The sequence below is a fragment of the Phyllobates terribilis genome, unplaced genomic scaffold, assembly GCF_046119375.1.
Source record: "Phyllobates terribilis strain yellow unplaced genomic scaffold, ASM4611937v1 Scaffold_7__3_contigs__length_470593459, whole genome shotgun sequence".
NCBI classification, from domain to species: Eukaryota; Metazoa; Chordata; class Amphibia; order Anura; family Dendrobatidae; genus Phyllobates; species Phyllobates terribilis.
This window is the reverse complement of record NW_027362767.1, coordinates 154,250,689-154,266,595: the sequence shown is the minus strand read 5'-3', so window position 1 is coordinate 154,266,595 and position 15,907 is coordinate 154,250,689. Positions and strand designations below refer to the sequence as shown.

The following is a 15,907-nucleotide window of genomic DNA, read 5'->3' as shown; positions in this document are numbered from 1 at the left end:
TATATAGGCGCAGTATTATAGTAGTTATATTCTTGTACATAGGGGGTAGTATTATAGTTGTTATATTCTTGTACATAGGGGCAGTATTATAGTAGTTATATTCTTGTACATAGGAAGCAGTATTATAGTAGTTATATTCTTGTACATAGGAGAAGTATTATAGCAGTTATATTCTTGTACATAGGGAGCAGTACAATAGTAGTTATATTCTTGTACATATGGGCAGTATTATAGTAGTTATATTCTTGTAAATGGGAGTAGTATTATAGTAGTTATATTCTTGTACATAGGGAGCAGTATTATAGTAGTTATATTCTTGTACATAGAGAGTAGTATTATAGTAGTTATATTCTTGTACATAGGAGCAGTATTATACTAGTTATATTCTTGTACATAGGAGCAGTATTATACTAGTTATATTCTTGTACATATGGGCAGTATTATAGTAGTTATATTCTTGTACATAGGGGGCAGTATTATAGTAGTTATATTCTTGTACATAGGAGCAGTATTATAGTAGTTATATTCTTGTACATAGAGAACAGTATTATAGTAGTTATATTCTTGTACATAGGAGCAGCATTATACTAGTTATATTCTTGTACATATGGACAGTATTATACTAGTTATATTCTTGTACATAGGAGCAGTATTATAGTAGTTATATTCTTGTACATAGGGGCAGTATTATAGTAGTTATATTCTGTACATAGGGGGCAGTATTATAGTAGTTATATTCTTGTACATAGGGAGCAGTATTATAGTAGTTATATTCTTGTACATAGGGGCAGTATTATAGTCGTTATATTCTTGTACATAGGAGCAGTATTATAGTAGTAATATTCTTGTACATAGGGAGCAGTATTATAGTAGTTATATTGTACATATTGTACAGTAGTTATATACTTGTACATAGGAGCAGTATTATAGTAGTTATATTCTTGTACATATGAGCAGTATTATAGTAGTTATATTCTTGTACATAGGAGCAGTATTATAGAAGTTATATTCTTGTACATAGGAGCAGTATTCTAGTAGTTATATTCTTGTACATATGAAGCAGTATTTTAGTAGTTATATTCTTGTACATAGAGGGCAGTATTATAGTAGTTATATTCTTGTACATAGAGAGTAGTATTATAGTAGTTATATTCTTGTACATAGGAGCAGTTTTATACTAGTTATATTCTTGTACATAGGAGCAGTATTATACTAGTTATATTCTTGTACATATGGGCAGTATTATAGTAGTTATATTCTTGTACATAGGGGGCAGTATTATAGTAGTTATATTCTTGTACATAGGGGGCAGTATTATAGTAGTTATATTCTTGTACATAGAGAGCAGTATTATAGTAGTTATATTCTTGTACATAGGAGCAGCATTATACTAGTTATATTCTTGTACATATGGACAGTATTATACTAGTTATATTCTTGTACATAGGAGCAGTATTATAGTAGTTATATTCTTGTACATAGGAGCAGTATTATAGTAGTTATATTCTTGTATATAGGAGCAGTATTATAGTAGTTACATTCTTGTACATAGGGGGCAGTATTATAGTAGTTATATTCTTGTACACAGGGGCAGTACTATAGTTATATTCTTGTATATAGCAGCAGTATTATAGTAGTTATATTCTTGTACATAGAGAGCAGTATTATAGTATTTATATTCTTGTACATAGGGGCAGTATTATAGTAGTTATATTATTGTACATAGGGGCAGTATTTAGTAGCTATATTCTTGTACATAAGAAGCAGTTTTATAGTAGTTATATTCTTGTACATAGGAGCAGTATTATAGTAGTTATATTCTTGTACATAGGGAGCAGTATTATAGTAGTTATATTCTTGTACATAGGAGCAGTATTATAGTAGTTATATTCTTGTACATAGGGGACAGTATTATAGTAGTTATATTCATGTACACAGGAGCAGTATTATAGTAGTTATATCCTTGTACATAGGAGCAGTATTATAGTAGTTATATTCTTGTACATAGAGAGCAGTATTATAGTAGTTATATTCTTGTACATAGGAACAGTATTATAGTAGTTATATTCTTGTACATTGGAGCAGTATTATAGTAGTTATATTCTTGTACATAGGAGCAGTATTATAGTAGTTATATTCTTGTACATAGAGAGCAGTATTATACTATTTATATTCTTGTACATAGGGGCAGTATTATAGTAGTTATATTCTTGTACATAGGAGCAGTATTATAGAAGTTATATTCTTGTACATAGGAGCAGTATTATAGTAGTTATATTCTTGTACATAGGGGCAGTATTATAGTAGTTATATTCTGTACATAGGGGGCAGTATTATAGTAGTTATATTCTTGTACATAGGGAGCAGTATTATAGTAGTTATATTCTTGTACATAGGGGCAGTATTATAGTCGTTATATTCTTGTACATAGGAGCAGTATTATAGTAGTAATATTCTTGTACATAGGGAGCAGTATTATAGTAGTTATATTCTTGTACATATTGTACAGTAGTTATATACTTGTACATAGGAGCAGTATTATAGTAGTTATATTCTTGTACATATGAGCAGTATTATAGTAGTTATATTCTTGTACATAGGAGCAGTATTATAGAAGTTATATTCTTGTACATAGGAGCAGTATTCTAGTAGTTATATTCTTGTACATAGGAAGCAGTATTTTAGTAGTTATATTCTTGTACATGGGGCAGTATTATAGAAGTTATATTCTTGTACATAGGGGGCAGTATTATAGTAGTTATATTCTTGTACATAGAGAGCAGTATTATAGTAGTTATATTCTTGTACATAGGAGCAGTATTATAGTAGTTATATTCTTGTACATGGGGCAGTATTACAGTAGTTATATTCTTGTACATAGGGGGCAGTATTATAGTAGTTATATTCTTGTACATAGGGGGCAGTATTATAGTAGTTATATGCTTGTGTATAAGGGCAGTATTATAGCAGTTGTATAACATGTATTTTTTCTTTCTTGATTCAGCATCTGTGTATAAATTGGAAATGGAAGAAATGTGACTTTATAACCTTGAGAAAGAAGATTTGCAGTGAAACAAAGCTCTCGGCCTTGCAGGAAGATGTATAAGTAAAACATAACATTATTCCATGATTGATGAATAATGTAGTGGTTTTGAGACTGTATCACACACGTTGGCTTAGATACATTGACTAAAAAAATAAAAGACATAAAAAATAATTAAAAATATAGACAAATAATATGTTATAATATGACATGATGGGGATTGTTGGGTAAAGTAAATTTAATCTTGTATGAAAGGCTTTTAGATCCTTTGGGGACCGTCTATAAACTTTAATGGAAAATGTATAAATCCGAATGAGGGGTTGAGGGAAGATAAGTCCCCTGCTGTCTGCCAGCGCACTCAGGACCAGTTCACACTTCACCAATGGTCCTGAGGGAGCTTGGAGGACCATCCCATCTGTGTAATATTATTATACTACATGTATAACATGTACATCCAGCAGGTGCAGCATCACCCTGACATCACCCTGCCCTACCGATCAGAGGTAGAAGGAATGGAACCTTCTAGATAAGAGAACAAAAACCGTGAAGTCTGACAGGAAGATGGTGGAGAAGCTCCGTGAAAACGAAAACATAACACAACACTGAATATTACTAAGTGCAGGAAGCATGAATATCATATTATTCATTTAATAAAAAAAGTAATCACCGACACAAAGGTGACTAGTCCCATGTGGTATTGAGGGAGATTGAGATCAAATTTCGCCCAAAAAATATCAGTAACATTGAGGGGGTGTAGTACACAGTTCCCATAATAAGTTGCTCCCTAGGAATTACAGCAATGGTAAGAAATTCCTGAAGAATTCCCTGAACGACTGACATCTCAAGTGCGGTGAAGTGGTGAACATTGTTTTTTTGGGTTTTGTTTTTACGGGTTTCAAAAAAAGACCCGATAACACGATTCTCCGGGTCATTACGATTACGACGACACCAGACTTGCATATTTCTTTTTATTATTATTATTAATTTAAGTGGCCAAAAAAAATTTGTTTTGTGTCACCATTTTCTGATCCCCAACATTTTCCGGTGAAGCTATCTGAGGGCTTGATTTCTGCAGGAGATTATGTTTTCATTCGTACCATTTTGGGTTATAGACGACATTTTCATCGCTTTTTATTGCATTTTTTTTAGGTGACCCAAACAATAGCAATTTGGGCATTTCAATCTTTTTTTCCATTTACTGCACGGGTGAAATTATTTTGTATATTTTATATTGATCAAACTTTTACCAAATATGTTTTTATTTTACTTGTTTGTTTTTAAAATGGGAAACAGAGGTAAGTCAATCATATATATATATATATTTTTTTTTATTTTTTTTTGTTTCCTTAGTGCACTTGAACCTGCGATCATTTCATCGTGTGTTCTAAAAAGTGTAACATAACAGTATTGCAATATATAGTGTAAAGTACTGTGGAGCCCGTGTCTATAGCACCACAAAGTGTCTGCATGTGTAATATAATTTACCTGTATTGCCAGCTATAGTGAGGGCTGATTTCTCTGCTGTTATAATTGCATTCACGCATTGTTACCCGTTCCCTTTTTGGAGGACTGTGCACTTTTGCCTAAACCAGGAAGTTGTGCCCGATCCCTCAGAGGGGAGGAGGTGCTTCTGAAGTGTAGTGGGCTTCAGTGGAGCAGTGATGTGTGAGGGATAAGGAGCATCATGGAGGTCCATGTGTAGAGAAAAGCAGCGTGCTGTCTGCAGGGGACAAGCTGCACAAGGCAGGGTCCAGTCCCTAGAGCACAGAGACTTCCAGAGTCTGTGCTAAACTGAGAGACTGCTCGGTCTTCATATAATGAGCAGTGAAGTGCTTTTGCCCAGGAGCTCAGCAACCGCATGGAGTCAAGAACACTGTTACCAGAGAAAGTAAGTGTTTTCCCAGTGAATTCAAGCTACCTTCTCACTGGAAGGGATCACGGATCCAGTAACTGTTCACCTTGGACCCCTGGGGATCCAAGGAATCTTTTATCAGATGTATAATTAGCAGCAGGAAGGCTACACAACCTCACATCAGAGAAACTGAACCCTCACCATGCAGGTCCGACCAAAACCCTGTATGTGAGTTGTACAGAAGCTTCTGGAACTGTTTGCTAAACTTCAGTAAAAGGTACAAACTGGTTATTACCCCGGCTAACGCTGATTATTCTCTGCTGCGCCATTCCTGCTCCAACTCCCCTGGGAGCCAGCCCTGGTTGGGAAGGGTTAATCATCTGGCACTGCTCATCACCACCTAAGTCCCAGGGGCCTTCATCAGTGCCCGGCCACACCAGGACAAACAACCCAACTGGCGTCACAAACCTTTTTATTATTACCCCCCACAATTGACAAAGACTGTCTTGCGTCCCCGGTCAGGCCTGACCAGCACTCGGACCGCCTTGCACCAGTACCGTGACTGCAGCGGCTGGCTGGGGCGGCACATTACCCTTTCCACGAACCCCAACCACTCGAAAGATCAAGATAGCAGCCTACTGAAGGTCCCCGGTTTAATTAAACAGCAGAGATCGGAGCTCACTCTGATCACTGCTGTTGTTGCTTCCTGTAAACCCACACCTCATATAGCTCATATCATTTAGTCCTACGTTGGAAAGGTGTTAAAGGTGACCAGCATCATAGTAAAAAGCAGAATAACCTGAGAAGATTGATATGTTGTGGGGAAAGTTACTCGTTTTGATTTAGGAGTCCAGTGGGCGGTCCTAATCATTGGTTGACAGCTATCTCTGCGTGGAAGCTTATACAAGGAATGGTGTTGATAATTGAGTGACTCCTAGGCTAAATATTAATCTCCACCACTCCTCCTTCTCTGACATACTGGCAGTTGATAGAACAACCTCTCGGGAGAAGTGCAAAAAGGTGTTTGGCGTCGTTCTGTTGCCTACTGAAAACACATGCACACTCGGCCAAACTGAGCGTGGATTTGTAAGGAAAAAGCTGCTCGACAACAGCTGTTGAAGATGTAGGGGCACCCAGTGGCACCAGAGGACACTTTTTCTATATTGCAGTGTGGTTTGGAGAACTATAGAAACCCAGTCTTCTCATTCTTTGAAGAAGCGTAACTTCCCCACTAAGTGTGAAAATTATTTACAGTGGTGGCCCTTCCTGTTCCTCTCCCTACCAGTTCCTGTACCTTTGCTTAATGGATGGGCGACCTAATGCAGAGCCCAGTACATAAAACTATTGTTTTTCAGTTTTTTATTTATTTTTTTGTTTTTATTTCTTTCCTTGATGAGACTTAAAGCTTCAACTCATACACAATGCTAATAACCTTTTCGGCAATCACATCGCAGCTAAGAATGGTCAAGGTCATCTTTATCATCTGTAAGTATCATCATCACCTTCTAATGATGGACGGGGGTCTCGGGTCCCAGACCCTCCACCAATAATATAAGCTGACATATCTCCGCACATGTCTTCTGATATGTTAATAATAGTTTCATTTAATAATAGTTTCTCATGCTTCTTTTGGCTTTTTGTTATTTTTTGGTGTTTATTTTTGGTGTGCTTTAACATTTTTTATATTTATTGAAAATATTAAAAATAATATCTTGCCGTGTTTTGCACATTTAAAACATTTATATGGGATAGAACGTGATGTGGAGATATATTTAATTATTTCAATTGCGTTTTTTTGTGCGTTTTTTTTTTTTTCTTTTGGGCTGTTGGGTTGCGTGTTATTTCAGGCACCCACTGGCCTCTTTCTCTGTGAAACGATTTATATATATTTTTATTTATTAATTTTAATTTTTTTATATAAAGTAACAGTTTGGAACACTTAAATTAGTTAAACCAATATGGCGAATGCCATAAGAAAATTTAAAAAATAATCAAAACGCCAAAATTGCTGTTTTTTATGGGAGCATTCCCAAAAATTGCAATTAAAAGTGATCAACACAGTATCTGTACCCCAAAATGTTCCCCAGTGAAGAGACAAGGTTTTGTGCTTTATTCGGTGGGACTAGGGTATCTGTTTATTGGTTGCCACTGGTTTTATTGACCCTAAGTGACCATTTTCCGACTTCGGAAACTGCTGATAGTCTCCTCGTAAATGCGTAAATTGCCAACAGGTCTGACTCCATGTTTGTGTAGGTCGCTGCCTCCTTTTGAGATAAGCCAGGTGGACATTGTCTAGCTCTTCAGCATGGAGTGTGGTTAGTTGTTCACTGTACTTTCTCCGATATATCTGCTGTCTCAGCCATCTTGTGGGTTTATGCTGTCTCAGCCATCTTGTGGGTTTATGCTCTCAGCCATCTTGTGGGTTTATGCTCTCAGCCATCTTGTGGGTTTATATCGTCTCAGCCATCTTGTGGATTTATGTTGTCTCAGCCATCTTGTGGGTTTATGCTCTCAGCCATCTTGTGGGTTTATGCTGTCTCAGCCATCTTGTGGGTTTATGCTCTCAGCCATCTTGTGGGTTTATGCTGTCAGCCATCTTGTGTGTTTATGCTGTCAGCCATCTTGTGTGTTTATGCTGTCTCAGCCATCTCGTGGGTTTATGCTGTCTCAGCCATCTCGTGGGTTTATGTTGTCTCAACCATCTTGTGGGTTTATGTTTTCTCAGCCATCTTGTGGGTTTATGTTGTCTCAGCCATCTTGTGAGTTTATGCTGTCTCAGCCATCTTGTGTGTTTATGCTGTCTCAGCCATCTTGTGGGTTTATGCTGTCTCAGCCATCTTGTGGGTTTATGTTGTCTCAGCCATCTTGTCGGATTATGCTGTCTGCCATCTTGTGGGTTTATGCTCTCAGGCATCTTGTGGGTTTATGTTGCCTCAGCCATCTTATGGGTTTATGCTCTCAGCCATCTTGTGGGTTTATGCTCTCAGCCATCTTGTGGGTTTATGCTGTCTCAGCCATCTTGTGTGTTCACGCTGTCTCAGCCATCTTGTGGGTTTATGCTGTCTCAGCCATCTTGTGGGTTTATGCTGTCTCTGCCATCTTGTGGGTTTATGTTGTCTCAGCCATCTTGGCGGCTTATGCTGTCTCAGCCATCTTGTCGGCTTATGCTGTCAGCCATCTTGTGGGTTTATGCTCTCAGGCATCTTGTGGGTTTATGCTCTCAGCCATCGTGTGGGTTTATGCTGTCTCGGCCATCTTGTGGGTTTATGCTGTCTCAGCCATCCTGTGGGTTTATGTTGTCTCAGCCATCTTGTGGGTTTATGCTCTCAGCCATCTTGTGGGTTTATGCTGTCTCAGCCATTTTGTGGGTTTATGCTGTCTCGGCCATCCTGTGGGTTTGTTCTGTCTCGGCCATTTTGTGGGTTTATGCTGTCTCAGCAATCTTATGGGTTTATGCTCTCAGCCATCTTGTGGGTTTATGCTCTCAGACATTTTGTTGGTTTATGCTCTCAGCCATCTTGAGGGTTTATGCTGTCTCAGCCATCTTGTGAGTTTATGCTGTCTCAGCCATCTTGTGGGTTTATGCTGTCTCAGCCATCTTGTGGATTTATGCTGTCAGCTATCTTGTGGGTTTATGCTGTCTCAGCCATCTCATGGGTTTATGCTGTCTCAGCCATCTCATGGGTTTATGCTGTCTCAGCCATCTTGTGGGTTTATGCTCTCAGCCATTTTGTGGGTTTATGTTCTCAGTCATCTTGTAGGTTTATGCTGTCTCAGCCATCTTGTGGGTTTATGCTCTCAGCCATCTTGTGGGTTTATGCTCTCAGCCATCTTGTGGGTTTGCTGCTCCTTGCTGCTCACTCCTGTCCTGCACACTCGCTCACCAGTGTCTTCAGCCTTTATAACCTTTACCCAGGGACGGACATATAATTGGTGCAGCCTGAGGCCCAAGAGGTAAGGGGGCCCATTTCTACTTCCAAAGCAGGTGCGTGCAATTTTGCATTTTTAGGAGCTCTTGGGCTGCAAAGGGGCCATATAGTGTTCTTACACAGGGGCCCTTTTTTGTCTGTGTCCGCCCTTGCCTTACCCCTCTCATCTTAGCTACCTCGTGCTGTGAATCTTAAAGTGTATGAAGTGTCGATACATCCATCTTACAGTAACATGTCCAATAATAGAGTATACCTCAATTATCCATGCATAAAAATAAAGACTTTTGCAGAAAACAGTGCGGCAGCTTAAAGATTAAGGGGGCAATCCAATAGCACACAACATATCAAAACATTAATGTAATCCCCAACTTTGAGGTACGATATATAGGGCCATGGCTACAGTCTGCACCAAGTGAGGTATGGGCCTCACATCTCAGCCCACGCCTATATCTGCACCAAGCTTCACACCTCGGCCCATGATTAAAGTCTGCACTAAGTGACATATAGGCTTCACACCGCTGTCCATGGCTTCATCTTAATTGAGAAAGGTATAGATCTCACACCAAAACTCGTACCTGTATCTACACCAAAAATGTATAAGCCTCACATCCAAGCCCATGGGTTCATCTACACCAAGTAAGGTATAGGCCTGAAACCCCAGTCCATGGCAACATATGCACCAGAAAAGGTAGAAACATCACACCCCAGGCCATGACTACAATCAAGCCCGAGAAAGGTACAGGACACAAGTGACAGTTTCTGGCTACAATAAATCCTGAGTAAGGTATAGACCTCATACTCCTTCCAATGACTGCATCTACACCAAGGTAAAGGCTCAAATCCCGACCCATGGATACATCTACACCAGAAAAGGTGTAAACTTCACACCCCGGCCCATGACTACTATTGGGCCCCAGAAAGAAATAAGACTCAAAACCTGGACCATGACTACAATCAGAATCGAAAAAGGTATAGGACTCAAGTGCCGGTCTATGGCTACAGTAAGGCCTAAGTAAGGTGTAGGCCTCATACACGGGCCAGTGACTACATCTACACGAAGTGAGGTATCAGCGTCACACCCCAGCCCATAGCTACATCTACACGAAGTGAGGTATGAGCCTCACACCGTAGTGAATGGCTACATCTACACCAAGTGAGGTATCAGCCTTACACCGCAGTCAATGGCTACATCTACACCAAGTGAGGAATTTACCTCATACCAGGGCTGTGGAGTCAGTAAGCCAAACCTCTGACTCTTCAATTTCCATGACACCGACTCCACGACTCCAACTCCCTCATACATGGCTCGTGTTTAAGTAATAAATTTACTGCAGCACAGATTCATGTCAGCTAAAAGTCTAGACCCTTAGATCAGGAATAGGACAGACATTTATAGGACATTTCATAATTTTTCTAAATTCTTATGAAAAAAATTCCCCCAGAACTATTGTACCCAGGGGTGGATTAAGAGTAGCAAGGGCCCCAGGCAGTTTAGAAGGTGCGGGTTCCCCCCCCCACACACACACCTGATGTATCACGTGACATGTCACATGATCCCCTGTGATAGATCATGTGATAGTTCACGTGAAATTAATTTGGCATAATATTAATATATTAATTATAATAATTTTTTTACATGAATTGTATGACTTAATATTCAGCACAATTAAGTATGCTGACATCCCCTATATACAGTATGAGACTCTACACACAATATGAGCCGCCACAATCCTCCTATACAAAGCAGGAAGCCGTACGTAGCCATCTATACACAGCAGGAGGCCGCACGGCGCCATCTATACACAGCAGGAGGCCGCATAGCGCGATCTATACACAGCAGGAGGCCGCACAGCGCTATCTATACACAGCAGGAGGCCGCACGGCGCCATCTATACACAGCAGGAGGCCGCACAGCGCCATCTATACACAGCATGAGGCCGCACGGCGCCATCTATACACAGCAGGAGGCCGTACGGCGATATCTATACACAGCAGGAGGCCGCACGTAGCCATCTATACACAGCAGGAGGCCGCACGGCGCCATCTATACACAGCAGAAGGCCGCACGTAGCCATCTATACACAGCAGGAGGCCGCACAGCGCCATCTATACACAGCAGGAGGACGCACGTAGCCATTTATACACAGCGGGAGGCTGCACGGCGCCATCTATACACAGCAGGAGGTCGCACAGCGCCATCTATACACAGCAGGAGGCCGCACGGCACCATCTATGCACAGCAGGAGGCCGCACAGCGTCATCTATACACAGCAGGAAGCTGCACGGCGCCATCTATACACAGCAGGAGCCCGCACTTAGCCATCTATACACAGCAGGAGGCCACACGGCGCCATCTATACACAGCAGGAGGCCGCACATAGCCATCTATACACAGCGGAAGGCCGCACGTAGCCATCTATACACAGCGGGAGGACGCACGTAGCCATCTATACACAGTAGGAGGCCGCACGGCACCATCTATACACAGCAGGAGGCCGCACGGCACCATCTATACACAGTGGGAGGCCGCACGTAGCCATCTATAGACAGCAGGCGGCCACACGTAGCCATCTATACACAGCAGGAGGCCGCACGTAGCCATCTATACACAGCAGGAGGCCGCACGTAGCCATCTATACACAGCAGGAGGCCCAACGTAGCCATCTATACACAGCAGGAGGCCACACGGCACCATCTATACACAGCAGGAGGCCGCACGGCGCCATCTATACACAGCGGGAGGACGCACGTAGCCATCTATACACAGCAGGCGGCCGCACGTAGCCATCTATACACAGCAGGAGGCCGCACGTAGCCATCTATACACAGCAGGAGGCTGCACGGTGCCATCTATACACAGCAGGAGGCCGCACGGCGCCATCTATACACAGCAGAAGGCCGCACGTAGCCATCTATACACAGCGGGAGGCCGCACGGCACCATCTATACACAGCAGGAGGCCGCACGTAGCCATCTATACACAGCGGGAGGCCGCATGTAGCCATCTATACACAGCGGGAGGCCGCACGGCACCATCTATACACAGCAGGAGGCCACACGTAGCAATCTATACACAGTTGGAGGCCGCACGTAGCCATCTATACACAGCGGGAGGCCGCACATGCCCATCTATACACAGCGGGAGGCCGCACATAGCCATCTATACACAGCGGGAGGCCGCACGTAGCCATCTATACACAGCGGGAGGCCGCACGTAGCCACCTATACACAGCGGGAGGCCGCACATAGCCACCTATACACAGCGGGAGGCCGCACGGCACCATCTATACACAGCGGGAGGCCACACGTAGCCATCTATACACAGCGGGAGGCCGCACGGCACCATCTATACACAGCAGTAGGCCGCACGTAGCCATCTATACACAGCGGGAGGCCGCACGTACCCATCTATACACAGAGGGAGGCCACACGTAACCATCTATACATAGCGGGAGGCCGCATGGTGCCATCTATACAGAGCAGGAGGCCACATGTAGCCATCTATACACAGCAGGAGGCAAGACGTAGCCATCTATACACAGCGGGAGGCTGCACATAGCCATCTATACACAGCAGGAGGCCGCACGGCTACATCTATACCAAGTGAGGTACCGGTCTCACCCCCGGCCGATAGCTACATCTCCACTAAGAGAGGTATCTTCCTCACACCCCAGCAAACAGCTAAATCTACACCAAATGAGGTATTGGCCTCACCTCCGGCCGATAGCTACATCTACACTAAGAGAGGTATCGGCCTCATACCCCAGCAAACAGCTAAATCTCACACCTGGCCAATAGCTACATCTACACCAAGTCAGGTATCGGCCTCACACTCGACCCCAGCTACATCTACACCAAGTGAGGTATCAGCCTCATTCACGTCCCATAGCTACATCTACACGAAGTCAGGTATCGGCCTCACACTCGACCCCAGCTACATCTACACCAAGTGAGGTATCAGCCTCATCCCTGTCCCATAGCTACATCTGCACGAAGTGAGGTATTGGCCTCCACCCGGCCCATAGCTACATCTACACTAAGTGAAGTAGTGGTCTCACCCCGGCCCATAGCTACATCTACACTAAGTGAGGTAGTGGCCTCACCCCGGCCCATAGCTACATCTCCACCACGTGAGGTATCGGCCTCACCCCGGCTCATAGCTACATCTACACCAAGTGGACTATCGGTCTCACACCCCGGCCCATACCTACATCTACATCAAGTGAGGTATCGGCCTCAAACTTGGCCCATAGCTACATCTACACCAAGTGAGGTATAGGCCTCACACCCCGGCCCATAGTTACATCTACATCAAGTGAGGTATAGGCCTCACCCCTGGCCCATAGCTAGATCTACGTAGAGGTTCGTGACTACATGTGCACCAGGAGAGGTGTTTCTGCTTGTCCGTAACCATCCTGCACCACTGCTCTTTGTGTCTGGACTAGTGGCTTCTCATGGGTGGAAGACGCTGCTAGACACCGGCTTATTGAAGTGTGCAATCCCTCTAATAAATGAAAAGGAGTGATATCAATATCAATAAAATCAGCATACATTATGGATGGCCTTGTTTTGTTTAAGAGCAGAAAACCTACTGAAAACTCTCATGTCTCTAGATCTCACACCTTCACACTTGAGGTTTCTCTTCTGTATTAGTACGCTGTTTTTCAGCAAGGATCTATTATTTCCTTTTTTTCACAACCCCCCATTATGTGTAAACAGTTTATGGCATCATCACATATAAAATTCTCATAATACCGTTATAATACCTGTGGTTAATCATACATCCGGTGAGACAGTATGCTGCCGAACCATTGTATCTAAGCTCATCATATGTGATACTGTCTGCTGAGCTCAATGTATCTAAGCCAATCATGTAAGTTGTTTTCCTGTTTGGGAAAACGTTTTTTGCTTATACCGTTTTCGAGCTGTATGACGGTTGTGTGGCGTTGTGTGCTGTTGCTACCACTAGGTGGCTGTGTTGCATCAGCTATAGAAAAAGGACTGACAGCAGGAAGAGAGGACAGAGTGTGGCAGAAGCCACATGGAGGGGTGGAGGAGTCTGTTGGGTTTTTATAATGGAAGAATTCATAAAAAAAATAATTTAGTGTTTTATGTTTCATTGTCATTTAGTTTCTATGGAGCTAAGTGCAAATTACATTATTTTTCTGTTCTCTTTTACAGCCACGTGTACGGGATTAACAGGTAAGTCAAAAAATGCTTGAAAACATTGAAAAAAAATTAAGCAAACTTACTGCACCAGTTGTCTGATCACTTGGAAAAAAATAGGAAGCAAAAATAGAAAAAAAGGTGCAAAACTCAGCCATTAATGCAACTTTGTATTATTTTTTTTATTTTTACTTTATGTTGCTTTTGGTGTGGCTATTAAATGCCTGATGTCTAGTATCACTTGAGAAAAGGATCCTGGGCCCTTCATTCTTCCTTCCTGCCATCACAGTGAGAAGACGTTGATCATGCCCACTGTCGATGGGACTGACATAGACCACCATGAATGAAGAATTGTACCCCATGCAAGAAATGTATGAACAAATTGACAACTAGATGTTACTAGTTGGGGGGTGTCCCTACACTGTGACACCGACCAGTCAGTGCAGCCAGTTTCAGACTTTGTAGGGACATGCCCCTTTGACATGGGAAATGGTAACACTCATTGGTCTATTTATTTCTAGATGTACATGAGGAATAACAGGAATGGCACAACATAGAATTATAAGAAAAGATGATTCAGAATTCTTGTTTCAGTAAACTAGACTCAACTTCCCCATCTCGTGATTCTTATGCGACACCGACACTTAATAGTTGGCTTACCCAAAACGAGTTGTTCGCCGTTTTCCGTTGTATTAATACATCATCACAAGAAAATACTCATTATTCAGACGTACATAAAACCTTCTTCCGTACTGATCTCATTTTAACGGATGTGTTCACCTTATCCAAAATAAAAAAAAGTCAATATCTTAAACAAATCCATCTCAGATCACTTCCCTGTCACTGGAGAAACAAACCTAGGCCCCCTCATACAGAATAACTTTCTATGGAAATGCATCTCATCTCTGTTAAATATTCCAGAATACAAAGCCGAAATTGAAACCGCGCTAAAAAATTACTTTCAGGAAAATTCTTCTGACGAAATTAGTTCTTTCACTCTTTGGAATGCACATAAAGCGGTCATGAGAGGTCTCTTAATGAAAATATCCTCAAGACACAAAAAGAGAAATAGAGAGAAAATAAAACTTCTCCAATCCCAAATAAAATCTAAAGAAGATTTACAATCTTCTCTCTCTCTACCTTCCTCTAACATCCATACGGAGATCCTCTCATTAAGACAAGAACTGAGATCCGAAATCTTCTCCTCCTATGATTCTCTTATCAGAACCTCAAAATTTAAAATGCACTCTTCCCTTAATAAACCTACAAAATTCATGATGAGACGCTTAAAACGAAAAAGGGTCAAAAGTAGAATAGAAAAAAATTAAATCCTAATCTGGAGAGATCAAAATTCACCCAAAAGATATCGCAAATACATTTGCTGAATATTATGGTAGCCCATATAACCTAAATTTAGACCAAAACAATATCTTACCCAGATCAAAACTCCATTTAATCATTTTTATCAGACTTAAACCTCCCAAAAATTGACCCCCTAGACTTGGACACCTTATCAACCCCATTCTCCCCAGAAGAAATTACGGACACCATTAACAAATTAAAATCTCTAAAATGGCCAGGCCCTGACTGGTTCATCAACGAATATTATAAAAACTTTCCCCAAATACTTACACCATATCTATCTAGAGTTTTTAACCTGGCCTCTCACCTAGGATCTTTCCCCAAAGAAATGTTGGAAGCAACAATTATCATGATTCCAAAACCCAAAGGAGAACCCGACCAAGTACAAAATTATAGACCTATTTCCCTCATCAATTGCGACATCAAAATTTAGTAAAAAATACTAGCAAACAGAATGAAAAAAACCCTCCCATATCTACTTAATAACGACCAGATAGGATTTGTAGAAGGTCGACAGGCATCAGACGGCATGAGAAGACTTATTAATATTATTAA

The 15,907-nt window shown here is 41.7% G+C and overlaps 2 protein-coding genes across 4 annotated transcripts in view; both read left to right on the top strand.

Moving 5' to 3' along the window:
- LOC141154054 (DNA damage-regulated autophagy modulator protein 1-like) overlaps positions 1 to 3,614 on the top strand; it is a 29,407-nt gene extending 25,793 nt beyond the window's left edge. The window contains exon 7 of the mRNA XM_073639474.1: positions 3,005 to 3,614. Within this exon, the coding sequence (XP_073495575.1) occupies positions 3,005 to 3,106 (102 nt within the window). The 3' untranslated portion in view covers positions 3,107 to 3,614. The remainder of the gene's footprint in view (positions 1 to 3,004) is intronic.
- LOC141154053 (uncharacterized) overlaps positions 3,008 to 15,907 on the top strand; it is a 40,708-nt gene continuing 27,808 nt past the window's right edge. For 2 of the 3 annotated variants that reach the window (XM_073639471.1, XM_073639470.1), the window contains exons 1-2: positions 6,177 to 6,380; positions 14,006 to 14,026. In XM_073639471.1, the coding sequence (XP_073495572.1) occupies positions 6,317 to 6,380; positions 14,006 to 14,026 (85 nt within the window). In that variant the 5' untranslated portion in view covers positions 6,177 to 6,316. Of the gene's footprint in view, positions 3,107 to 6,176; positions 6,381 to 14,005; positions 14,027 to 15,907 lie in introns of those variants that run through there. The other variant, XM_073639473.1, reaches the window with a different exon arrangement.